The 27,043-nt window shown below is 41.7% G+C and overlaps 3 protein-coding genes across 6 annotated transcripts in view; 1 reads left to right on the plus strand and 2 right to left on the minus strand.

Moving 5' to 3' along the window:
- Positions 1-16,597, minus strand: part of LOC118411487 (kinesin-like protein KIF25) — a 31,142-nt gene extending 14,545 nt beyond the window's left edge. Inside the window, exons 1-18 of one of the 4 annotated variants that reach the window (XM_035813776.1) lie at positions 16,494-16,597; positions 15,771-15,929; positions 15,242-15,307; positions 14,905-15,027; positions 14,236-14,374; positions 13,610-13,802; positions 13,391-13,433; positions 12,553-12,617; positions 11,328-11,402; positions 10,713-10,868; positions 10,263-10,421; positions 9,336-9,520; positions 8,689-8,883; positions 5,853-5,907; positions 4,921-5,021; positions 3,677-3,817; positions 3,191-3,279; positions 1,956-2,750 (exon numbers count right to left, since the gene is read on the minus strand). In XM_035813776.1, the coding sequence (XP_035669669.1) occupies positions 3,203-3,279; positions 3,677-3,817; positions 4,921-5,021; positions 5,853-5,907; positions 8,689-8,883; positions 9,336-9,520; positions 10,263-10,421; positions 10,713-10,868; positions 11,328-11,402; positions 12,553-12,617; positions 13,391-13,433; positions 13,610-13,802; positions 14,236-14,374; positions 14,905-15,027; positions 15,242-15,307; positions 15,771-15,839 (1,842 nt within the window). In that variant the 5' untranslated portion in view covers positions 15,840-15,929; positions 16,494-16,597 and the 3' untranslated portion in view covers positions 1,956-2,750; positions 3,191-3,202. Of the gene's footprint in view, positions 1-1,955; positions 2,751-3,190; positions 3,280-3,676; positions 3,818-4,920; positions 5,022-5,852; positions 5,908-8,688; positions 8,884-9,335; positions 9,521-10,262; positions 10,422-10,712; positions 10,869-11,327; positions 11,403-12,552; positions 12,618-13,390; positions 13,434-13,609; positions 13,803-14,235; positions 14,375-14,904; positions 15,028-15,241; positions 15,308-15,770; positions 15,930-16,411 lie in introns of all 4 variants that reach the window. The other 3 variants (XM_035813778.1, XM_035813777.1, XM_035813779.1) reach the window with 3 other exon arrangements.
- Positions 16,598-16,856: 259 nt separating this feature from the next.
- LOC118411488 (late histone H2A.2.2-like) lies at positions 16,857-18,087 on the minus strand. The gene has a single exon (XM_035813780.1). It carries the CDS (start codon positions 18,005-18,007, stop codon positions 17,600-17,602), a length of 408 nt encoding a protein of 135 aa, XP_035669673.1. The 5' UTR covers positions 18,008-18,087; the 3' UTR covers positions 16,857-17,599.
- Positions 18,088-19,726: 1,639 nt separating this feature from the next.
- Positions 19,727-27,043, plus strand: part of LOC118411559 (annexin A5-like) — a gene marked incomplete in the record, with an annotated part of 18,807 nt that continues 11,490 nt past the window's right edge. The window contains 6 exon segments of the mRNA XM_035813916.1: positions 19,727-19,832; positions 21,085-21,223; positions 21,748-21,885; positions 24,161-24,181; positions 24,813-25,019; positions 26,709-26,843. Of these exon segments, the coding sequence (XP_035669809.1) occupies positions 21,116-21,223; positions 21,748-21,885; positions 24,161-24,181; positions 24,813-25,019; positions 26,709-26,843 (609 nt within the window).

Raw genomic sequence — 27,043 nt, forward strand, 5'->3', positions numbered from 1 at the left:
AGAACACAGTATTTATACGCGACCCCCGTCCCCAAAAGTAGTTGGGGTTAAAATAGTGCACCGCAGTACTTGCAAAGCCCGTAGTTATTCTTCCGTGTACAACAGCGAGGTGGAAACTGTGGTGAATGGTAGAGGAATATATCGTTGTTGATACGGTATAAGTTGGATTACGTTGCTCCTTCGGCCAGCGGGAATTTGCGCCTTGATACTGTTACCGGCACTTCCTGTTCGTCGCCTGCAGTTCCATGACCTCCGCTGGGGGTCAAATCAAAGTGTCTTTTATAGAAAAACGAGCAGGCAAATCTATGCTCATTTTCAGATATGTTGTAGGTCGTACCCTCGACTTCAACATACTAAATTCTTGTAAATTGTATCTGCACCTTTCTATAGGTTTTGAGTCGTCGAACCACCTCACTTTGGGGTCCTTAACCATGTAAATCCCCATAGGCGAAAAACTGTGTTCTGAGACCTTGAATCACAGCGTTAATTCCCCAGGGACGGGTAATAACATTGAATTCGACTGATATGTTAGGAATTGACCTCGGCTGACTTGAACTGTAACGTTTTTGTTACCGTCAGAACCGCCGTTACCATGGCAACGGCCGCCAAGACCGCTCCCTATGCTTAAGTATAGGACTTAGTGCGGTCTAAAGCCCGCTCGACCCCCCCCCCCCTTTTCCGCCCTAAAAAAGACTAACCCCCAATCCAAATCACTCAGAACGGTAGAATGTGGTCTGGCAAGCATCTTGTAGAAGAAAAAGTCAACCAGAATATTAAATTTGTTGAGATAATGAGACCAATTAGCGGCCCCTCAGATAGTCCTTGTACAGGGCCGACACCTGTGCTAGGCGCCGAAGTGCAAAGTTGGCCATATCTCAGGAACCATTTGGATTTCTGTTCTAAAACTTGGTACGGTTTTATATCTTGACTAGTTTTATTGTATGAATGAAAAGAAATCCAAGGTCGAGTTGGTTCAATCACAGCGTTAATTCCCCAGGGACGGGTAATAACATTGAATTCGACTGATATGTTAGGAATTGACCTCGGCTGACTTGAACTGTAACGTTTTTGTTACCGTCAGAACCGCCGTTACCATGGCAACGGCCGCCAAGACCGCTCCCTATGCTTAAGTATAGGACTTAGTGCGGTCTAAAGCCCGCTCGACCCCCCCCCCCCCTTTTCCGCCCTAAAAAAGACTAACCCCCAATCCAAATCACTCAGAACGGTAGAATGTGGTCTGGCAAGCATCTTGTAGAAGAAAAAGTCAACCAGAATATTAAATTTGTTGAGATAATGAGACCAATTAGCGGCCCCTCAGATAGTCCTTGTACAGGGCCGACACCTGTGCTAGGCGCCGAAGTGCAAAGTTGGCCATATCTCAGGAACCATTTGGATTTCTGTTCTAAAACTTGGTACGGTTTTATATCTTGACTAGTTTTATTGTATGAATGAAAAGAAATCCAAGGTCGAGTTGGTTCAAGGTCTCAGAACACAGTATTTATACGCGACCCCCGTCCCCAAAAGTAGTTCGGGTTAAAATAGTGCACCGCAGTACTTGCAAAGGCCGTAGTTATTCTTCCGTGTACAACAGCGAGGTGGAAACTGTGGTGAATGGTAGAGGAATATATCATTGTTGATACGGTATAAGTTGGATTACGTTGCTCCTTCGGCCAGCGGGAATTTGCGCCTTGATACTGTTACCGGCACTTCCTGTTCGTCGCCTGCAGTTCCATGACCTCCGCTGGGGGTCAAATCAAAGTGTCTTTTATAGAAAAACGAGCAGGCAAATCTATGCTCATTTTCAGATATGTTGTAGGTCGTACCTTCGACTTCAACATACTAAATTCTTGTAAATTGTATCTGCACCTTTCTATAGGTTTTGAGTCGTCGAACCACCTCACTTTGGGGTCCTTAACCATGTAAATCCCCATAGGCGAAAAACTGTGTTCTGAGACCTTAACAAACTAGTATTGCTGACACCCCTATGTTCAGACACTCCCAAACCCTAACCCCAACATAATGGCATTGGAACATAGGAGTGTGGAAACATAGAGGTGTTGGAACATAGGGCTGTCAGAACATAAGGACGTCTAACTTAGGCACGATCTACACACAGTTTTTCCCGATATCGGCGAGCCTACAACCTCTCGCCGACAGCTTTTTTTCATCGTCTAGATGGAATTACTATATCGCCATTACGATATCGGGAAAATTTCTCCCGAAAGGGCCGAACCGTTCGTACGATAGCTTAACAATAGCTTAGCAGGGGTCCCCGACAGCTTCGCGCCCGTGTAGATGCTTCCTGACTTCGGGAAGGCTCATTAGCATATAACGCCATTTGGAAAATTGCGCTATATGTTTATGACTGCAAGCGCCATGGGTGTCCGGCCCCCTATGTTCTAGATCCCTCCCGACATCTCCACAGATATCGGTAAAAACTGTGTGTAGATTGGGCCTTAGGGGCATCCTAACAAAGGGGAGTCAGAACATAGGGGCATCAGATCTTATGGGGTTGTTAGAACATAGGGGTGTAGAACAATTGAGTTTTGGAACAAAGGGGCATGTAACATACATGAAGCAGCATTGGGACATACATGTAGGGGTATGGGAACATAGGGATGTCAAACATATATGGGGTATCAGAACATATGGGGTTGTCATAACAAAGGGGTGTCAAAGATAGGGGTGGCGGAATGTAGGAGTGTTCCCTTCAGTCTGTGTGTCTGCCAACACTCCTCATCACTCAGTGATAGGGCTGGGTATCGGTACAGCATACCGGTACAAAACCGGTGTTTCTTATTGGGCCAGTCCAGAAAAACCGGACCTGAAAAAATTAGGTGGACCGAATGTTGGACCTATTAGAAAATTAGCAGATTACTTGATCAGGCATTCACACGTTTTGGTGCTTGCAGGTGGAAGAAAATAACAAGAGTGAAGTAGAGAAGTTTTGTAGTAATTTCTACCAAATTTTACAGCCAATCGTACAGGTGCAGTTAGCGTTGTAGGATTTTAAAATGCCAGTGTAAGTCTAATACTCCACCAAACAGATTTCTTTGCAGTGAAATGGACCATTGGCATGAGTCATACTGAATAAGGTCCAGGTTCAGGTCCGGGCCTGGAACTGATCCTCTGGACCTGAACCGGACCTGGACCTGAATTTTCTGTACCGGTACCCACCCCTACTCAGTGACAGTCCATGAGGTTAGATAGTCTGGAGACCCTTTCTGGACAGAGCTGATGTTGGGCGGGGGGAACTTCTCCCTGTGTCTATGGCTGGACCTGGAAAAATTATGTGAAACTAAATGTCAACTTTCAAAAAGCACTTTACATACAGAGGAAAGATGACACATATGTTTTCAAATGTGTACAATCTCATATGCTTTGTGTTTACTATTTTGTTAAATCAAGCAAACTGTATAAAGTATAATTCATTCAACATGTCCTAACTAAAACCTATCGATACTTTTAAAGGTCTGTGACAGCAAAAAAAAATATTTTCTCTGGTAATAATTTGTTTTGGGTTATGACTACTTAGTAAATGGAAGTTTACAAAAATATTTTACTTGATATCTTTCAAATAATTTAGTTGACAGTTTTCCAACTAGGAACCAAACCTATCAACAGAAAATGTTAAGTTCAGTTTTACAGTGGAATTGAGGTTCTCCTAACGTCGCACCTGCAGCGATGAACTTCCTTTTGATTGGTCCACGCTGGACCTGGCGCGCCCTCTGTCCAAACCCGAGGCACTGCAGGCTCTCGGAGAGGTAGCGCTGGGCGGGAGACACGCAGCACATCACCAGCAACTTGGCATCTCCACCTGGGAAACGCAGACATCAACACCATGGAAAAGGCTCCTTCATCAGAAAACATTGACAACAATCTTTATTGACGCGACAAAAGTACAGCGACTTTCGTAAGGTCTACATGTATAACAACTACTTACAGTACAACTAAACACATATATATGGATATCTATAGGTATGGATACATCAACATAAAGGGTCTAGCATGTCATTTACACTATTGGTCCTACGGTATAAACAATCGTGGATATATTTGCCTACTTGTACCAGGGCTTGAAATACCCACTTGCCCACTTGAAAATGCAACCTCATTTTGCTTTGCGCAACTTAATCTTAAACCCAGATTGCACACTGAGCAACCTGAAATTTTGCAGTTGGAACACTGCTTTTCCCCACCTACATGCATAAGCTTTTGTATGTAGGTTTTGATAACATAAAACATATTACATAGTTACATATAACTGGAAGAAAAGATAATCGATAAGTTATTATTAATATTAAGTAGCTGATTTGAAGAAAGTAACAATTTGAAAGTGGGGCAACCTGAAATGTTGATGATGCAACCTGGCTTTTGACTCAGGTTGCCACTTGGACAACCTGGCTGAAAAAAGTATTTCGGGCCCTGCTTGTACACAATGTAGATTATCGCCTCCCAGAATGTACTTGAATTTATCTATCGAACAGAGAGTAGCAAAGTCTTTAGAGCAAGTGGAAAGTAATGTGAACAGCTCTGTGCATTTATCATCATATCGAGAACAATCCATAACGAAGTGACGTTTGTCTTCGATCCGACATATATGTCAGGGTAGAGACTGATCTGGCAGGATTGGCAATTCTACAGGTAGAGATCCCAGTGGAGTCTCTGTCGACAGAGGCTCCAATCGCGAAAGTTGAGAAAATTTGGTTTACTCAATCAAAAATTGTAACAACAGCAATTCTAACGGGGTGACAAAACAGAAGAATAAATGACAACTAATGACTTTAACAGCTAAATGATAACAAATAATACTAACAAATAACTTCATACCTTAATTGGTAGAATACACCAAGTAACAATGGCTAATCTGTGTGAAAATACATGTGCCACAAGTCTTGAAAAAGCTCTGAGATCACTTACCAATGGAGTCTTGCAGCATGTGAGTCAGCCTGGCGTTGCGGTAAGGCACGTGGGCACGGTGTTCAGCTAGAGCTCCCAGGACATCGGCAAGGGCTGAGAGACTGGGCAGGCAAAAATAGGTCACTATGGAATACATACATACATGTACTGACGATGTCACTATGGAATACATACCAGGGTTGGACAAGTCCACTAGCCCTATTGTCCCGGGCAAGTGAAAGAGCTGTTCGGGCAAGTGTAGTGCATGACCTACAACACTTGCCCGATCGGGCAAGTGAGATTTTTCCATTGATTGAGTGCAATTTTGATATATACTTGTTACTTTTTACTGTGATGACATCAAGCAATGGTCAACAGAGAATTCCATTGCTGGAAGTGAAAATGCATACACCACTATTAGTTGTAATAGTGACATTTTAATTTTGGGCAAGTGAAAAATTTGTTCAGGCAAGTAAATTTTTTATGTGCTTGCCCAATAGGACAAGTGAGTTTTAGAAAAGTTGTCCAACCCTGCATACATACACGTACTGACGATGTCACTATGGAATACATGCATGTGCTGAAAATGACTATTTACCCTTTGGTGATTTTTGAAATATTGCTAAGGACAAATGAAAAAGAGAATCAAGAATGAACTCACCTCTTATACTTGAATGCAAGTTCATCTGTGACGGTAGTTAACATAATGATAAGTTTTTAAGACTATCTACATCAGAGCCCATCAACCTTCCCTCAACAGAGACGGGGGCCGATACCGACTGCCAAGCACCTTTGACCCTTTACTGACGTCACACTTCCGTTCCGGAAGTGCGACTTAGGTTTTGGGTCATTACAACTTGAGAAGGATCAGAGGACTGATCGAAAGCTTGTTGGTAAGGGCTTTATTTTGTGTATAGATATTAAGTCTTAAAAACTTATCATTAAGAACTCACCTCTTGTTGATGTAGGACGTTTCTCTGAGGGCTGCTCCAGTCACACCAGACATTCCTATAACAAGCATACATTCAAGTTTCTTGGTTAAAAAGTTAGACACATGTTACCTCGTACTACACGAAAAAGAAATTTACCCACCCACTATTGTAGCCAGGCTTTAAGCCAGGCATGCGTCAACGCGTCATCTGGACGCACTTTTCTTAGAATAACAAGAAATTTTATGCCCCTGGACGCCCTTACACTGGGGAGAAAATCGTCTGACAAGCATGAAATTCTGATTGACCAGGGATGCTACCAGGTCATCTGTGGTCGCAGTCTTCTACTGTGACCTCTGGAACAGTATTTTTGCCTCTTGGGATACCTAAGAATGTAGCCTGTGTTTACACAAGCTCTCGCCGGCTGGGCTTAATGACCCCCTCCCCCCGAGAGCTTGTGGCAGAACAGTTCTAAGCCGCGCGGACCATTCCAGTTTCTGGAGTCACCAATAGGAAGCCAGGATAGGAATTACTATGGTAACCGCCCAGCCATCACGTGATCCCCGGCGCCAGGCCGGGCGGAGTAGTAGGCGGGGACAGGAAACTTGATCGATCCCCCGCGTGCATTTCTCAGAAAAATGGCGACGGACAGCACAACACCAGAGTTTCGGAACGTCCTGCAGACGGTGTGTGCGGACTTTGGGAGTCCCTGGCCTCTGAAGCCGCTTCAGGAAGAGACGATCAAATACTGTAATTCTTGAAATTCTCGCGTCTGGAAATTATAGCGTTTTGTGGAAAATGGAGTAACTCGCGTCACTTGATTTTAGCGTTGTGAAGGAGGCGCTAAATTTTCAGTCGGATGTGTGAAAAAATAGCATGAATATTACCAAAACCCTCGGTCGTTTACATGTCTAAAGTCCGAAAAATACATGACTAGAAATAACATACACATACATACTTGTGAGGGACGTCAGCGAATCTCGAATCGGCCACGCATTCGATCAAAAAGACGTTTCTGGAAGAAGTCGCCCGCCATGGAACGAACAAGATCGCAAAATTTTCACGCAAAAAAACATCGCCAGACTTCAAGGTTGCCGACCTCGATGCGGCGCCGCAGAAATAACTTTGTGAGAACCATGCGGCGCACGGTCGGCGCCATTTTGAAACTTGATTGTTGTTGTTTGTACGCTTGGGTGGCGGCGGATTCTTGTAATGAGGGTTTGATTCCGAATTGTTCGTAGCTCACAAAAAACACGCCTTACATATTGCGCTTTGACGCTATGAATTTGACTGTATTTCTGCCTAGAAATTCGTAGATTTACACCAAATATTCCGTAGTGGCTCTGTATTTTTTTCTGCGACGACATTTTTGCTGTTGTTGTCTGCACGCTAAGATGACGCGGACATTTTCTTGTGTAACATCGTAGCACAACGTGAACTTCGTAACTGTTTTGTATATTTTATGGACAAACTTCTAAATCGTAGCGTAGAATAATATTGATAAATACGATTGTGTAAACATGCAGCTCAGCTCGTAACGAATTTGTGTTGTTTGCGTCAGCATGCTTTCACTGCATTTTGTAAAAGAAATGACGACAAACTTTCCATTTAAATATATGTTTTATTTCTTGAAACGAAACTTTTTGGCACATCAAAGGCCGGCCGACATCCATCATTGCGTAGCGACCGACAGGCCCGTAGCAACCGGCTCCGCTGGGTGCCATGCCGGCGGCGGGCGCGCGTGACTTTTGCATCTCATTAGCACCATATATGGAGGCCCACTGCCGACAATATCCGCGAGGTTTAGACGGACCTGACATCAAGCTCCTACGGGTGGCGGCAATTGTAGGGCCGGCCGCTAGGGGCTTGATTTTAGTCAGGCTACCTAAGAATGCACTTTAAAAGTCTTTTTAAACTCAAAATCATCAAAAACTCTGCACCATGGAAGGTGAATGCCCCCAGACCCCCCTACAATAGTCACTTTAATACCGCGACTCACCAATAAGTTTGGACTCCCTATTATAAATCCTAGCTAAAAGCCTGATTGTAGCTGGCCAAATTTGAACATGAATAACAATTATATCTTTATAGGTGAGTGGGCTAACTGTCATCAAGTCTCCACCAGGATGCCTAACCCTCGCCTGACAGGAAACAACAGACAGGGCTTGAAATACCACCTGCATATGCAGGTTAGTGCAGATAAAATTGGAGCTGTGCAGGTATTTCTGGTGTCTACCTGCACCTAACCTGCACTGATCCATATAATACTGGGTTTTATACATATTAATGTCCTGTGATGTAGGTGTATTTTGATTGTTATAATATTAGCTGTATTGACTGTTACAATGTACCAGCAATAAAGTATAACAGAAAAAAAGCAATTATGGTTCCTGAACAATTTTAGTTTGATCCATACTTCCTAAATTCAGAGTGGCGCAGGTAAAATTTGTCTGGTGCAGGTAATTTTCAATGTTACCTGCACCAGTGCAGGTATGCAGAAAAAAGTATTTCGAGCCCTGACAGATGATAAACCGGATAGTTGTGTTTGAGTGTGTGAGGTCACATGGCTGTCTAAAATATCTGAACTCTAAACAGTTTCTCATCTACAGCAACTAAGGTAGAGTAAGGTGTGATAAAGGAGTCAGTTGAAGAGGGCAATCATACCAGTCCTGCTTTTATTTGATAGACTGAGAGGAAGAAAACTTGGTGCAGTTATTACACGTAACTACTTGTCAGGTTACTTATTCTGATTATTCACTGAAATACAAGTACCTACTTTTTACTTATTAAAAATACTTAAAAATACAGATAGGAGACTAATATGGTGACAGTCGCACCAATGCTGTCACATGTTACCTACCTACACACTCGCTCCCAGCCAAGTCCACCAGCTGTAGTTTAGTCTTGAAACAGTTTATCGGCGTGGGTGGTCTGGCTGGCGACGGTGACCGTGACCTCGTCTTGCTGTGCATGTGGTGTGGGATTGGGGAGGGGGAGGACGGTACGGGAAGCGTTCGCCTGCCACGTTCACTCTTCGGTGGCGCTGACTGGGGGACTACAGGTGATACAGAATTATACAACCTTAGTTACTAACACAACAAAATGGACTTTTCAGTAAATTTCTACAACCAACAATATACAAAGTAAAATGTAGTAGAAATAGTTAGTACTGATATTAGATATCATTTATGACTAATACTAATGGCACCTATTTGCGCATTGTGTAGAGATTATCACATCCTTAAACATATCATTTAAATCCTTCTTTGTGACCCAAGCATTTGGTGGTCTGGAAATTTAAAGTCAACTTGTCTGTCAGCACTTGTTACATTTGTCGCATGAATTTTCAGCAAGCTGTGACAGAACCAACTGCCGACAAGGATTTAAGACAGCCTTTTCTGTAACAGGACAGATGAATTTGCACAACTGTCACAAGAATGCCCTCAGTTTGCGATCGTATGCTGATTGTACAATGAATGTGCCTGGAAATGGAAAAAGCAAACTCACCAGCAAACACGTTATAGTCAGTTATAGGCGAGGTGGGCGTGACGACACCACTGTTCACGGTTACGGTCAGCGTGACGATGAGATGCGAGCGGCTGGAGTGGGAGTGGATGAGGGTCGCGTCCTCGGCGCGGTGTTTCATCCCGTACTGCACCAGCTCCATAACCTGCTGTACACCCTCAACAGTCCTACACAGGTAGGAGGAACAACATTTGTCTCAGTTTTATATCAAAAGGGGAGATATATGAAGCTACCTGTGTCCGAGAGGTTTTGTAAATATAGCTGCCCCTCAAATGCTGTGGAAGACGAGAGTCATTTTATCACTAATTGTTCTTTTTATGATGATATAAGAAACCAACTATTTATGAGTGTATCCAAAATACACGCTTACTTTCCAACTATTCCTGACAATGAAAAATCAATCTTAAATCAATATTAAAATCAAAGAACCCACACATTATAAAAGAAGTGGGTAAATTCGTCTTCCACTGCCTAAAGAGAAGAAGTCTAACCCAACAAAACCAGTATAATGTACACTAGCATAGCATAGTCATAGAATGTAGTTCCTAGCACCTTTGTATTTTCCTTATTTTACATGTTGTTTGTACCTGCAATTAGCCCTAGGGCAAGAACTTGCAATAAACATATATATCAAAGGTAAGTTAAAGGTAGTCTCATAGCTTTTTTGAGTATTTTCTTAGATTGTTTAGATCATAAATCCATACAAGGACTGTGCTCATTTAAACACAACACAGCATAGATGAATAGTTTATTTACATTCTGGACATGTTTTTAAGCTAAATGGCTGACTTGAATGCTATGTTGATGAACACAAAACTGTCTTAACAAAATATCCATCAATGTACAGTAGACCAAGCACTGATAGCCACAAAGCAGCTGTAGGATCAATAACTTTGGTATAGATCTTACCTGTATGTGAGAGAGGGAACATCAAGTGAACCGTCACCAGCTGTCAGCACGTCGTGTTTCCTGTCGTCTCCCCCTAACAAGTCCCTGATATCGTTGTTGTAGATTTCCACCACGGACACTTCTACCGTGTGGGTGTCAGGGGGCTTCTCGGCAAGCAGTCTGTGTGACGTGTATCATAAAAACAATGCCTAAAGACCAGGTATACCTTTGCGCACAAAGTTTTAAAGAGTGAACATATGTGTAGTCAGATTCATATCTTTCTCTCTGTTTTACCTTGCATTGTTCTTACTTTAAAATGTTTGAGAATCAAGGAAATGTGTCGGTGTGACCGATACAACAAGATATTGAAAGCCCATCAGTAGTTTCCTTCCAGATTGACACATTAACATAAGCTCTAAGGAAAAAGAGATAGAGGCATGAGGTTACACAAGTTTGTCTGTTGTTGCTGACCTGAAGAGTTCCCTCGTAGCTTTAGGAATGACCCCTTCTTGTGGATTGTGGTGTTCCTCGTCATGATAGCCATAGTCTTTAGACTGTGGAGGGCCCAACATTGTGTGGGTCTTCCCACTCCCTGTCTGCCCATAGGCCATGATACACACATTGTACCTAAAATACAAATATCCAGAATGGTAAACTGTTAGAAAAAATCATAACCTACACTTGCATACTGCTATATATTCTACCTAGATATGTAGCTGTTTTTGGCCTTTGATGCAATCAGAGTATAGTGGAAGGATAGCCTGGTGCCTGTATGAAGTCTTAGCTATGAACTGGCAAAAGTAGACTTTCTTTATGTGGAATTTCTAAAATTAGATGCTGATGAATGTCAGCTGTACAGGTTGACAAATCAAGATTCAGAAAAATTGTCACGTGTAACACTAAAAGCTACAATAAGATCTTAAACAGGTCTAGAATGGCAAATGTACACATACCGGAGACCTGCATTTGAACTGTGTACCAAATGTATCTTGTTAATACATTCATTTCTATTGAATTGTATGAATGAATAAAAGGCTTCTAATGTAACATTCATCTTTGTTACAACGAGTAAGATTCAGCACTTACCCATCCAACAGTGACGTCAAGAGAGGTTGAACCTCCTCAAACACTGCATCCTGACATTCCAGAGGGGCGTATACTCTAGATACAGCAAAACAAGCAAACATTTACAAACAGTCATGGCAAACAAAAATGTCAGGGTTGAACAAGTTTTCTAAAATCCACTTGTCCTATCGGGCAAGCACAATAAAAATGTACTTGCCCGAACCGATTTTTCACTTGCCCAAAATTCAAATGTCACTGTTACTAGTATATGCATTTTCACTTCCAGCAATGGAATTCTCTGTAGACAATTGCTTGATGTCATGACTGTAAAAAGTAACAAGTATATCAAAATTGAACTCAAATCAATGGAAAAATCTTACTTGCCCAATCGGACAAGTGGGGTAGGACATGCACTTGCCCGAACAGCACTTTCACTTGCCCTGGACAATAGGGCTAGTGGACTTGTTTATCCCTGAATGTACATCCCATCCTATTGAAAGCAGAATGACATTCTTTGGTGTGACGTAGGCTGTTTGTGTGTGATGCCACAGATGCCATGCTGGTTGAAGGAATCTGTCTGGCATATTTTGCAGTGTATTATGTCTCAATTATGTATGTACATTCCTGGTATTCAAATTTACCAGCTAACTTCCTGTTTCACCCATCCAGCAATGCAGCCGTATTCCGCATGTTTAAGTGTAAACAGTTGTGGGGCCGCGAAGCACAGTGGTAGTGTATTCGGCCCGTGACCGAGAGGTCGCCGATTCGAATCCGCCTGCCGTGTTGCCGGTCTTGTGCCCTTGGGAAAGGCACTTTACACGACTTTCCTCACTTTACTCAAGTGAAAAATGAGTCATCCCTCGGATAGGACGTTAAATGGAGGTCCCGTGTATGGGGAGAGTCACACCCCACGCACGTTAAAGAACCCCCACACGTGCGATGGTGCGGTGTGCGTTGGTGCAAATCCTTCTGTCGGGAGTTGGTAAATCACTTCAAATCACACGGATGGAGGCCTGGCGAACCTCTGTCTCGTATCAGCCACATGGTGATCTACATCATTCACCCGGACGGGTGTGTCACCCCGTAAGGGGCGGTATAACCCATCGTGTGCGAACATCTGCGAACATGTACAGGGTTAGCCCTTGACAATAGCCTACGGCTAGTTGGGCAGCCCTGGCTGTTTGTTAACAAACAGCTGAACAAATAAATAAAATAAAAGACATTTTTCACAGATCAGGGGTCTTACCTCTCATATTCAAAAGCCTTGGTGCCCTGTCCGGGTCTACTACTGGCTTTCACAACAACAGTTTCCTGAAGAATAAAAAAGGTCCATTCAACAGATTTGGTAACAGCTCAACAGAGTGCCTTACAAAATGAATTCTCATTTTAGATACTATCAATAAATATAGCAATGTAGACAGGTGGGTACAATCTGACACATACCTCAAAAGATACACAATATAACAGAGTATGTGAATATATTTGTCCATGATAGATAATCATAATGATGATTATGCATCTTCCATAGATCAACCATTTGTAAGGAGAAATCTTTAATTAAAATCACCCCCTTATCTTAAGGCCATGTTGATTTGATTATATGGATGACATCCGCGCTCGCACCAATTTTCGGCCGTTTTCAAAAAAAAAAAGAAGTTTTTGACCACACAATAAATTGTGTAAAGCAGCTGTAAAATGAGCACAAATATTCCGTAGATTGAAAAAAAAGTATCAGAAAACAGTAGTATGTCCATTTTGTATGTCCATTTTGTAATTGGCGAAACTTGTTCCTCTGTTTTTCCAGGTCTGTTTTTTTCGGATTGGTCCAAGAAGAAAAAAAATGTCTTGCATCCGTATAGTGTACTGGTCCCTACACCTAACTGTTGGTATACCATACTATGTGTGTTTAGTCCTATGTTCAACCTTCATGGCCACTTTGATTTCATACTGGAGGCAACTTTTTTTTTTGGCCAAACTTTTTTTTTATTCGCTCGCTCGCATCAGTTTTGGAGTTCCCAGAGGATGTCATCCATATAATCAAATCAACATGGCCTAATAAGCAAACAATAAGGATTACTACTTACATCATCAACGACATGTACAACTTGTTCTGACAATGTTCCCTGTCTGAAAACAAACAAACAAACAAACATAAACAAGACAGCACTCGGCTCATGTACAAGGCCATCATAACAAACTGCAAAATGAAAATGAAACCTAATAAAAATTGTACAATGCAGTTACTACATTATAGCAGTTAAGGTGACATATATGTCATGTCTTATAGAGAACAAACTCTTTACCTTCCAAGAGTACTTGTTTCGTCACTTCCAGTGTCAAAATCCATCAGCGGTCGGACACGACAATGTACGCGGATGTTCCCCCGTAGTTCTACCAGCGTGTTGTGTAGCATCTGCCTCCGTTTCTTCTCCCGTGCGTGCCGCTCATTCGCAGTCACAAGCGAGACTTCCAGCTCCTGAATTCTCTTTTGCAAGCCTGGGTTAGAACACAGTACATAATTACATTATAGAAAATTAAGGTGAATAGGTGGCGAATGTGCAGATTGGCACATTGCTACGACAAATCTGTTTTTTACCACATCTTACAGAGATTGGCGGAGAGGTGGGCAGTGGGCATCACTCCATCAACAAATTAGGAAAGTCATGTAAACTGCCTTTTCCCAAAGCAAAACATTGGGGCGTGTCAAAATATTGAACCCGGAACCTATTGGTTCTGAGCCAAATGCTCTAACCGTTATGCCACATTGACACACCTACGTATACCAGGACACAGTGTGTAAGGTGTAGTTATACTTCCAATTATCAAACGTATGTCACAGAAGTAATATAAATACATGCGTCTTCTCAAATGCTCTGATTTTTTTTCAATCAAACTTCAAAGATATAGAAAATGTTTATGTACACTATACCTTCCAGTCCTCGGTTCTCAGACAGGAACATCCTCTGTACTTTGAGAGTTTGTCTCTTGAAACCCTCTAACATGAGGGCCATTTCTGGTGGCATCTGTCTCATGGCTGCCTTCATTGTACCCAAGTCCTGCTTCAGAACCTGAAAAGAAAAATTTACTTATTGAATGATTCTCTTGTTTTATATATCCTTCAGTTAAGTTCAGAGGACTTACAATACCTACTGTTAAGGTGCAATTTATGGATTATGAATATAGTAAAGTAAAGCTTAGAATAAACCAGTAACCTTGTGGTTCATACATGGAACCGCTTACCAATCTTAGTAGACCACTGGAGGGCTCAAAATACTTCTTTTGTTATCTGTAACTGCAAATTAGAGAAATACTGTGCAAAATTGTAGTTGGTACTTGAGCAGCACTACTGAATACTGTAAATGCATTTAAGTTCGCGGGGATTTAATTTCGCGGTAGCGGGAAAAAGGAATTTTCGCGGTGGTTTTAATTTTGCGGTAGCACCATGCACTGTAGCATCTTAATGCCCTGGAAAAATGTTCGCGATGGTTTTAAATTCGCGGTGAAATGGCCAACGCGAAAACCGCGAACATAAATCCACTGCGAACATTTCTGCATTTACAGTATTAGACAAGACTAAACACTGTGCTGCATTGATGACCTTGACTTGTTTGGACAGCTCCAGCAGCTCCTGTGACACCCTCTCCTTGTAGTCATGGTCCAGTTTGATCATCTGCAGAAGTCGGGTACTTTTCTGTCGCTCATGTTGAGCACTTCCCTGGCACTGGGGAGAAAAATATGAGTTATGAAATCTCAAAATGAAGACTTGTGTTCTAGACAACATCAGTCATTCAGAATATTTGACAGAATTTTTTTTTGTTTCTCATGACAAAATCTATGCCCATGGGTTTTCTAAGAGGACAGGAAAAAATGAAGTACAGCACTTGCTAGGGTTTCCAAGGATTATATTATGATGTAAGTAGAGTTTGAGCACTCACTTGTGCCAACTTGAGATACAGCATGGCATTTTCTGTTTCCAATGCTGCAATACGCTCATCTCTTTGCTGCAGGAAGGAGCGACAGAGTTATTATAATTCATATACAACATTTGCTTTAACAACTGTTACTAGACATCTCTGTATGGCCAATTTTCAATAAAATCCATCTGCTATCACATGTCTTCTTCTTCTGTTTTTGGGTGGGGGTATTAGAGGTACTCTTTGTGTGGAGGGGGTGGTCACTTAGTTTTGTACTTTGTACATTGTTATGTGTATGGAAGAAAGAGTCAGCCCAACTCCAGTCGCCACCCTATAGTTGCTGAGTTGGGTCACGGTCGTGATTGATACCCATAACAGTGTTTGAGAATTATAAATGTTGAGTGTCAGACTGGAAAAATCTACCACAAGGGTGATAAACTGTAACTTTCAATGCAGAAATTTGTAACTTTGTACTTAACATAATTTACCCAGACCAATAGACCAATGTTTTTTTTTAATCAAATACTAAAATAGAAAGTAATACACTCACCCTAATTGTCCGCTCACTTCTTTTCACCTTCTCCTGAAGAAAGTCTGATGTATCCACTCCAAGAGGCATCTTTAGGCTTCAGACTTAGCTGGTACGCCACTTGATGCTGACAAAGCTTACTCTTGGATCACTGATTAAAGTGCCATCAGATAACGTTAGCTGGTGGGGAATGGTATTTGATTTGTAAGACAACTAGTTGTAGAAAGATATCAAACGTTAATAGTCTATACAACAATAAAGTACAACTGTCTTTTCAACAGTTTTGTTAAAATCACAGGAAACGTGATAGTACATACAGATGCATAAGGAGATGGTCCCATCCGTTTTTTTTTTGTTTTTTTTTGTAAACAAGGCAATAAAAAATTACTTCGCAGAAGGACGTGGAGATTGTCTTCTCTTAGGACTCCATAAAACTGCATCTAAGTGCCATAGCTTCACGCGGCAAATTTTGAAGTAATCTGTGTGCATCTTAGGCTTGTGAAGTATCTTAATCAAAACTTCGTGCGATAGGGTTTTCTTGATTTGTTTCGACTAAGAAATCATCATGGACGCAAACGCCCCCCTCCCCCAATTTTGGACCATCACTAGCTAAAAGTCACAAAAGCTTCAACCCCCGATCGGTTTACGTAAATCATACCTACTTGATGAGCACTCAACTATACCAAAGACATATATAGAGACTATGGCTGCGTTTCAGCTCAGCTAGGATAGAAATAAACTCACTCTTCTGTCAGAAGTAACGATGTAAACTCGCTAGCGTCGAAAATCGTCATGGCGCCTGGGCAGACCACTCTCGTTCCCAGAGTTCTCTGGTTCATCTCCAAGCAGATGTTAGGTAGAAAATCTTTACGTTTTTTTGACCGGCCATTTTTTCCGGTCTGTTCTCCACGGCTCTGTGAATTGCCATAAATGTGCTTGTAACTTGAAGACGATCTACGAATAGGAAATAAACATTTGCAATGCTTTCTTTTATAATAGTCTGTCTGGTCAAAGCAGTACTTAAAAAAGATTGATTTTTCCCTCTTCCCTAAATTGGACATGTTGACAAATGTATATTTCTTGCCAAGTCTTGTGTGGTTCATGTAAATAAAGCCCTTTTTCAACATGATCATCAAATTTGTTTAACAATGTGCCACGTGTAACCTGAGATGGCAAGTCAAATGAAAGGAATAGAGACAAACGAAGGATTCTGCATTTCTTTATCTTTTACTCATTGTCTTTAAATGGTCATAACATAGCTCACCCAAGTCTTCTGCTCAGTCCATGAACTGGTCAAATATCGGACATGTTTAGAACAAAACTATATTATAGTTTTGACGGTGCGTTTGTTGTATTCTACAGTGTATATAACTATCAGTCGCTTTAATGTATTAAACAGTTGTCCGACAAACAAATGCAAACAAAGCATGAGGTTGCTATCGACACTGATCAGTATTTTTTTTAATACTACATGCATATGCAAAACTCTGAAAGCGTCATGAAGTACTAGTATCACCGGACCGGGAGGCCTTTTTAACCTCATTGGCCAGAAAAGTGTATATAGTTACTGTAAACAAGGATTAATGTCCTGGCTGTAAGCAAGTGTCACGGTGAAGTTGTAGTCCATCTGCGTGACAATATTAATGCCACGAGGAATATTGCGCAAAGACGTTTTGAAATCAAAAGTCGACTTGGATAAGGATAAACTGCTTGTCGTTACTTCTCTTGAGTACTCAGCAGCCATATTCAATTCGTTCAATACTCTGAAGCCTTAGCCCCCAAACAGTCCATTTCGGCCAAGATCACAAAGACTCGTTCAGTGCCGGCCGGTACAAGTCACCTCCATGTTTTCAGTACTCCTGACTTGACCCACTGAACTTCTTCCCGTGCCCACCGCTAGTCTTCTTGGGCAGCAGTGCCGAGGCGATGTTGGGCAGCACGCCGCCTTGGGCGATGGTGACTCCTGACAGCAGGCTGTTCAGCTCCTCATCGTTGCGGACGGCTAGCTGAAGGTGACGAGGGATGATTCTCGTCTTTTTGTTGTCACGGGCGGCGTTACCGGCCAGTTCCAGGATTTCGGCGGTGAGATACTCCAGCACGGCCGCCAGGTACACGGGAGCGCCCGCTCCGATCCGCTCGGCGTAGTTGCCCTTACGCAGGAAGCGGTGCACGCGCCCCACGGGGAACTGCAGACCTGCTCTCGCCGACCTACTCCTGGCTTTCGATCGGATCTTCCCACCTTTTCCCCGTCCGGACATGTTGAACTCTGGCCTGGTCCACAGGAGATAAAGAACTGGAGCCTTAACGATTAAGGCGGGTACTTATCTTCCACATGCGGACCTCGGAGAAGTGCGTACCACCTCGACGGCAGCTGCAGGTGGTCTATCAGTAGTTTTCTCATGTGGAACCAACCATATAACCTTTTAGGGGCGATATGAATCAGAACATCGATAGAATCAGTAAAATGAAAGTTTGGGCCACTTTTATTTCAGTCTTATGTAGTTCCATAATGTTTCGTTGCTATGCTCAAGTTGGTGCATCTTTGGAATGATGGACAAATAAAAAAGGGATTCAAAAGTAAAACATATCCCTTCGCTTTGATAATTAATCCTCCTAGCCTATCATTAGTATGGAACACCTGTTGAAAGCCTATAATGCATTTACAAATAGCAGTCTTAATGATAATGGTGTGGCATGGAGAATCAGAATAACTTTTCATGGATAAGAAACAACACCCACAGGTGTCTTGGTATCATAAAGTTTGACTTGAAAAGAAAAGCCCCAATTCTATCTGAGTTTAATTTTCTTTGAATTTTTTTCAGACGACGCTCTGTTGCAACCGATCCAAAGGGTTTGGTTATGAGGGATTGAAACGTGACTTATCAGTTGTATGTGACAACGCAGCTGCGGAAGATCTTCATCAGTAAATGTCAGAAAAGCATGCTGTATGACAGGTATAACGTTATATTCCACAAAAGAAAGAAGCAACATATTTCTACGTCATCCATTCTCCTATGCAGACACGAACAGAACTCCACCGGGCTCAATCTTATGTCTTTTTTTTAACTGCACGTTGAAGATGAAAATAATGCAAGTAATAAAATGTATTCAAGTGAGGAGATCCTTACAATACTTTCCATGAATGGTGACAAGAAGACATTAGACTCAACCTTTGTGATCCAATCGCAAGCACCCTCGTATCCATCTGGTAAGACCCAATTGAATTGCAACAGCTTTGCCTCTCTTGTCTTGATAGATTAGAAAAAAAAAGAGAAGAAAACGTAGTCTATTTTCAGACGTTGGGCCCCGTTCCAAAATAAAGAGGAGTTTTTGACAAAGGTCATGTAGCGTCAAGTACTATAAAGTGGAATACATGGTGGTAAATTGAGGAATTTCGTACTATGAACGCAAAACAAATAGGTATGTGCGGGGAGTGGTACGTAGCCTCGTTGGCCCACAAGACCCTTGCTGTCAACAGTCAAGAGAGGGAAGCTGCGGTGGTACGGGCACTTGACCCGCCACAACAACTTGGCTAAGACAATTTTACAGGGCACTGTGGAAGGAGGGCGACGCCGTGGGTATCAGCGGAAAACTGGCAAGACATCACAGAGTGGACATCCCTCAACCTGCAGGAAAGGCTGACTGTAGCAAGAGACAGACGGGCCAGGAGATAACTTTCTATCTTCATGTCTACCTTGTCCTCCCAACGACCAGGAGCCGGTCAAGGGACTAGGTAACGTCACTATGACTCACTATGTAGGTAAATTGAGGAAAATCCTAGGAAATACACTTCCCCTCATTTATTTTAAACTTGAGTACCACAAATTTGAAAATTTGAAATCCCTTTTTTTTCTTCAAATTCCTCCTACCCATGATTTGAAGGCAGGTCTGTGAAATCTCAGATATGCCGCAAGAAATTTTGAAATTTCCCGCCAGTATGTCGTATCCCATCATGCACCAGAGGTAATCAGCAGCCAGATAATATTGGTGAGTCAACTTTTCCATCATTGCCTTCGTTTATCTAGCCGCTAGGTCACTTTTCGTAACACAGAAATCACAAGGCAGCAGCCAGATACTTATTTGGTAGGTGTTGACTTTTTAGCACCTTGGCTTGTCGATAGAGCAGCTATATTTGGAGTAGCAGTGGGATCGATGTTTTGAGTGGCGTTGGTAGTGGTTGGGGGAGGGGGGCGTAGTCTGTAGTACAAAGGCAGCACACATACTGACACAGTATACATACAGTACGTGACGTTATACGCACAACTTTATAGCTGTATCACAGTCAGACTTGAGGCTGAACGATGGTTCAGAACCAATCTTGAAATTTAAAGGAAAAGTCAAAGTAAAAGCAAACTGGTCCTGTGAGTGTGAGTCTTGGAGTTGATGGTGAAACTCTGTAAAAAAATAAGCAAACTTTCATATCAGCAAAATCACCAAAATCTAAAGCTTGACATGTAAGTTCGTGCTTGTATCATAACAAGGAGGTGCAGCACCATTATTCCATTGCGCAAAACTACCGAGGTCACGGGTAAATTTCTCATCACTCGGTATCCAGTGATGAAGTCGTGTCGTCACTGGCTTACCAATGGGGAATATTTATCGTCACTAGTTTTCCAGTGATGAGGAAACTTCAGCTGGTGAACCAGTGATGACAAATATTCAGTTTACTGAAGAAAAAGGAATCATCGTTTCAGTTGAGGGGATTTCAAAGTTAGCACTTATAGTTATACTAACGTTGCCTCTGCAAGTCCTCACACTCCCGGACCAAATCTAACAGTTAAACACGGCTATGGCGTTATGTGAATAAGGGTGTTTTTGTTGCACATCAAACTCAGCACTGGAACGTTCTAGTGCTATTAGAACATGGTCACTGGAAGCCCAGTGCCGAAATAATTTCATCACTTGGTGTCCTGTGCCGAAGAGTCACCGATCACTGGAAAACCCAGTGAGGAACCGGTGACCTCGATGGTTCCGCACTCGTTGTCCAGTGACGAATGACGTTCATCACTGGGCCCCGAGTGACGAGCGGAGTTCATCACTGGGTCCCGAGTGACGAGCAGAGTTCACTGGAAACCGAGTGACGAGTCAAAGTTCATCACTGGAATTCCAGTGCCGAGAGAGCTTCATCACTGGAACAAAGCAATTCATCACTGGGAAACTAGTGCCGAACTTTCTTCGTCACTGGGTGTCCAGTGATGACGTCATTTTGAATATATTTTCGTCACTGGAAGCCCAGTGAGGAACCCGTGACCCGCATAGCCTTGCTTCCATTGCTTATGTAGAGCCCTGCATGTTCAATCAAAAGATATTTTGTTGATTTACATTCTACTTACAGCAGCTTCAGGAATCCCGACACAGGAGCGGAGATGAGCTATCCCTACCCAGGGGGTGGTTACCCTGGCCAGGGCATGCCGCAGCCTGGCTACCCAAGCACAAACCCACCATATCCTGGTGCTGCACCTGGATATCCTCAGGTCAGACCTTCAGTAATAGATTTGTATTTACTGTAACATCGTTATAATAACAATGAGACAGTAGCATCTTCTATTGCATATCCATGCTCAACGTACGGGCCAAATGCATCGGGTTAGATAACTGATGTGTTGAGAGCATCCAGAGATGTAATGACTAAAACAGACTGAATGCGTAAGGAAGGCAAAAGAATTGAACCATTGAGAGTTCAAACATGAAATTTGGCATGCAATCTATAGAGACATTTGTTATTATACAGGTGAAATTTCAGTTTCCTACCATAGTCTTAAAATGGTAAGAACTAGAGGAACTGATCTCCTGACAAGCTTTTAAGGGTTTGGTCATCTTACTAGTAAAATCATCTCAGTTGCTCATAAAAATCTGAACCACAAATTGAGATATCTCAATCTCAAGAGGATATAGCCTTGTACATTTGTGCCAAATTTCAACTCATTCGATGAAAACATGAGTTTGTTATAAAACCAGTGGCATTACTTTTTGAACCGCCCTCGTATATTCAAATCAGGGTCCTGCTGCCATGCCCATGCCGGGTGCACCGCCAGCCCCAGCTTTGTACGGAGGTCCTGCTGGTTATGACCAGATGCCGGCGCCCCCTGGTGGACCCGGCCTGCCCTACAGCCCTCAGCCACCCTTGGGTTTCCAGGTCAGTAAAAACCTTTACAGGTTAACTATATATAGTCAGGTCACATTTTCTACAGCTTCAGTTGCTCAAACTGTAACAATGATATGACAGGAAAACAGTATTTATGTTAGGGCAGGGGAAGAAGATAACTGTTGGTTGATTCTTTAGAATTCCTTTTTTCTTTACTGAGTACAAACATCTTTGTGTTACTAGTATCAGTATATCTAACTGTTATGTGTTTGATTTATGGCACACTGTTTATATTCTTGATAACCTCTTTCATGTATGGCACAGGAAACTTGTATGCAAGTGATGCAACATATGAAACTTGCATTATACTCTAGCAGGTGTGAAGACTTACACAATGGCTACCAGAATAAGTGGTATATTGGTAGTAGTAGTACTACATTTATTATTATTATTAGTAGTAGTGTCCAGTGCTGCATGACATAACATAGCAAGTGTCACATCATCATTATCATCTGGCATTATATTGTGCAAGGATTGGCTTCTTTTCAGATTTCATTTGTAGCACAAATGTCTCTAAGTAATGGATGCTCTGCTTTGCCATGTTCACTAACTGCTGTAACTATCACTCTCTGTGTAGTTTAGTTACCCCTTATAAAATATCTGTAGCGATATCTAAAACCCCTTCTTGACCTTTGCAGTAATTTTGTTTGTACCAGTCAACATTGTAACAAAAGTGTGTCTTGAGCTTTTCTATAGAATAGTGAATACATCTTGTCCCCTGGCTGTGTGATGATTTATGATTAGATTTAGTGGAGGAATTGTATTATATTGTCATTGCAACATTGCATGTAACATATTTGTGTTGGTGTTAATGTTAGTGTTACATATACATTTAAATACTGATAAATTGTAACAAGTAATTTCTGTGATTTGAGATTATCAGTACTGTAGTAAATTTTATAATTTAAAGACAAAAAAATACATGAATATTCTGCGGCAATGCATTGAGCCCTCGAAGTATATATATTGCAGCATGACAATATGCTGCAGACAAAACTGAAGAACTGAAGATTTAGAACTTCAAGTCAATGGATTCCTCAAGTTACACCAGGAGCAAGAAGAAAAGCATGACTGTGAATGTAAGGATAACATTAACTGATGTAAATTTGATGTTGTTTGATTGAGAACACATATTCCATGTATATTGTATAATTCTGTCAGGTAATTTGTTTGTGAAATGGGATTTTGAACCAAAAAGCTATTTCAGAACAGCTGTTTCATGTGATGTTACATGTACATACACTCTTTACAATGTCAATAGGGTAAATGAAATGTAAGTTGTATGTCTTATGGTGACAGTAAATGCAAAAAGACATCAGTAAGTTTTATGATCTATGTTGGTTTATGTTTTACTTCCTCCTTTATTTAATAGCTTTCTTAGAATAATAAAGGAACTAGATAGAAAATGGTATGTCTTATTTTCACCAAGGTACACGCGGTGTACCACTTACTTGTACTCTATCAATACTCTCTTACACTATTCTCAAACTCTACCTAATGTGGACATAACAAGCAGAGCAGAGCAATGATTCAATAATGTATCTTTCATCATTGAAGAAATCCAGACACTTGTAATATGAAATTATGATACTATGAAAAGCTTGTTTTATTTCTAACCATTAAACTATTTCTAACCATCAAACTGTATACATATGTGCTTGTTCATATGTTAAAGGGGCATTCCACTCCAGAAAGGAGTATTGTTTTCCAATAGATAATGTGTCAATGAATACATAATCAGCCGAATTTTGTGGAATTCAACTTGGGATGAATTACGTGATGCGTGTTTTATAAAACAATAATGACACTCACTAAACCCATGCAGACCCTACCCATGCATTCCCTATACGCATAGACACTTTGTTTATCGTACATATTTTCGGAATAAATGAGGTACGCTAAGCACACCGAGAAGGCAAATTGTTCATAAGATAGCAAAGAATACAAGAACAAGACGAGATTTCTTAGCGAACTTGAAATGAGTTTTGTAACCTTACCTAAAAGTTTTGCATTGTATTCAGCTATAGGATTAATTCAATTAGAGGGTACTTGGGGAGTATAGTAGAACATTGAATTCTTTTGAGGCATGTGGAGCAAATGGGTACTTTATCGTATAATGTGAAGTAGTATGCAGTTATCAGTTCCTAAAATTAATATCTATCGGAAAATAACACTCCCGTGTGGAGTGGAATGCCCCTTTAAAGACCCGTCACAATGTGTCTAACAAGAGACTTACCATTCCTTTTCCCTGGTGTTTTGCATGCAGACAATGGTGGATGATGCAGCAGTAAGTGCCTTGCTGTGTGACATGTTCTATCCCTAATCACCCTTTATTTTCCTTAGCCTGGTATCCAAATCTATTATGGCTGCCAAGTCTCTTCTTCCTCTCCTGCACTGTGAGAGGATGGTTTGGATACCAGGCTACATTTTCCTGTCTTCCTGAGCCCCTATAGTTTGAACTCCACACGTTTTATGATGGACTAACATTAGAAAAATTTGATTTGCCTAATTTTGTAAATTTGTTTCACTTTTGTGATAGAATTGTAGTAGAATTGTAGATTTCTTCATTCCTATTTTGTTTCCAGACCTTAAGTTTGCAGTGTAGTGTTTCACAGTCTGTCCCATGTAACTACAATGTACTGTATTCATATTTGTATCATTGATATTCATGTAACATACAAACTAGATATGGTAACTTTAAAGATTCCTAATCTTCTGTGCAGGTGTGAAAAAAAGGCTGCCTTTTATTTTTCATATCACATTACACAATGAATATATCGTATTACATTTATTATTTTTCTGAAGGAAATGGTTAAACCCTAAATAATGTTCAATTTCCAGATTGCATTATATCGTTTGGACCACATGTAAGAATATTACTTGATTCTGAGTAACTTCTGCTCACATTTCCCTGACAGACGGTGGCTATGGCAGCTACAGCCTTTCGAGGAGGGGCAGGGCCTGTTGCCATGCCGACGCCCCAGCCTCCTGGGCCTGCACCATACCCATCAGCAGGAGGAGGTGCTCCTCCTTATCCTGTAGTCGGTGGAGGGACGGCAGCCCCTCCAATGCCTCAAGCTCCCCCGCCAGCCAGTGGTTCCTTCCGCTCAGCCCCTCCTACTCAGGTGAGGAATGAGGAAAAAGGACAAAATCTTCAAATCCAACATGCTGACTGCTTTATTTGCATCTTACATTTTTGTAGTTCTAGCCTTATTGGTAACCCATCAATAGACATTAGATATGTTTTACCTCTACTTAAACATCCTCTTGATGTGTAGTTTCCGTTTCCAGTGTGTCCATACTCTTGACCAGTATTTGTTCTGTTGAAGTAAAAACTTAAATGCATTTTTTTATGGAGTCACTTATACATACTAGTACCAACCTCCTTGCACATACTCTGTTCAGGCAAGGAGGTTACCTCCTTGGTTCAGGCCATGTCTTGTCTCCATTTTCATGTCCATGTTCTGTTGCTTTACTTGTTTTCTGTATGAATACTGTTGTGACTACATTATGTACACTGTACTATTGGCTGCAGTTCACAGTCTCTTGTGTACTGTCTTTATGTTCCTGTCAGTTCTCTAACCCTTACCTGGCACCCCCCTCTCCCCAACCTCCTCGAGCACCATCACCAGTACCCCCTACTATGCAGGTATATCACAGCTCTCGTATCTAATTTTTGCTTTAATTTTGTCATTTTGCAACCTTACATCACAGTTCTGGTGTTTTTGTCTTTTCGTCTTCCTGTTTGTAAAATGACTTTGAGGCTTGAGTAATTTTGAGTTGAGTATCTTTCTGTTTGCTATCCCAGTATCAGAACCCTTACCTCTCCCCACGGTCCCCACAACCCTCCCCTGACCCCTCCCCTGTCCCGTCCCCCAAGCCCCAACCGATCGAGCTCTCCCCTGCCACCCACAGCACTACAGCCACAGTTACCATATTATGGGAACTCGATATGTACTTATTTCACTCTTAACACGCATTGCACGGAATGCTACCTCATGCCATAGTCACATACTTGGAGGTACCCAGAAAGAATGATCAGTAAATTCTCTATTGACAGCAGTCTGTTTTTTACAGTCTCTGTGCCATACTTTGAAATCCTCTCAAAAGTGCAATAAATGCCTCCAAACCCCCCTTAAAGGCTTGCACCTTTGGTGCAAGCTCAAGTTCCAAAAATCTACAAAAAAAAAACCCCACATACGAAATTCTGGCTATGGGCATGGACATGGGCTTTCTTGCTGACTTACTTACTGCCAGTCCCCTCCATGTAGGGTAGCACATTTAGATGCTGTCCCATGTGTGATTGAAACTCTCCAACTCTTTTCCATTCTCCATTTCTATTCTCTGCCAGGTGATCTCAGGTCGACCTTCTTTTCTCTTCCATTTTGGTGCTGTTCTCAGTATGTCAATACATCGTTATATCCATTTCCATCTCCTCCCCCTGATGATGGTTTCCACACATTCTATCTTTCCTGTTATTTGTTTCACCAGAAGATAATTCTTTTGGTATGGAAAATTGAAGAATGCTAACTAGTATAACATAAACCATGTCACAGCCTTGTATTGCCTTGAAACTATAACTTTTAAACAATGGAAAAGTTGATGCTTAGTGAACTGAAATGATTAATCTCTCCAAGTTATGTATATTGTACAATGTATGTTGTCCAATGGATAAACCTCCATTGTCTTCCTTGACTCTTGTTGACATACATTATTTGCTTCCTACACATATGTACAGCATGTCTGGTGTGGATGTCAATTTTGCTGCATTCAGTTCTACTGTGTCAATGATCTGATGTTCAATTTCCATGCAGCCCCACTCTCCGGTGCCTTCAGCCCCAGGGAGTCAGCGACGACCCCCACCCCAGGTCCCGACTGCCCCTGGGGGTCACAGGGCGGCCCCTACCCAGCCAACACCGCAGTCCAAAGCAGGCGGTGCAAGTCAAACTGTAAGTGCTGTAGCAATAAGGTAGAATGGTCACATTATAATATGTTAAGTTATGGTTAAAAACTTCACCCCTCCAATTGTGTGTCTATGTACCACAAAGTCAAGTTATCTTGACCACTGTTTAAAGCTGTGTACTTTATGCTGGCCAGACAGGTTATACTGAAGTAAAGTAGGCTTTTTGACCTAAGCTTTTAGTTTCCT

Source organism: Branchiostoma floridae, chromosome 3 (genome assembly GCF_000003815.2).
Source record: "Branchiostoma floridae strain S238N-H82 chromosome 3, Bfl_VNyyK, whole genome shotgun sequence".
Classification (NCBI taxonomy): Eukaryota; Metazoa; Chordata; class Leptocardii; order Amphioxiformes; family Branchiostomatidae; genus Branchiostoma; species Branchiostoma floridae.

Excerpts from the sequence above, each read along its gene's own strand:
- LOC118411488 (XM_035813780.1), bottom strand. The coding sequence starts at position 18,007 with ATGTCCGGACGGGGAAAAGGTGGGAAGATCCGATCGAAAGCCAGGAGT.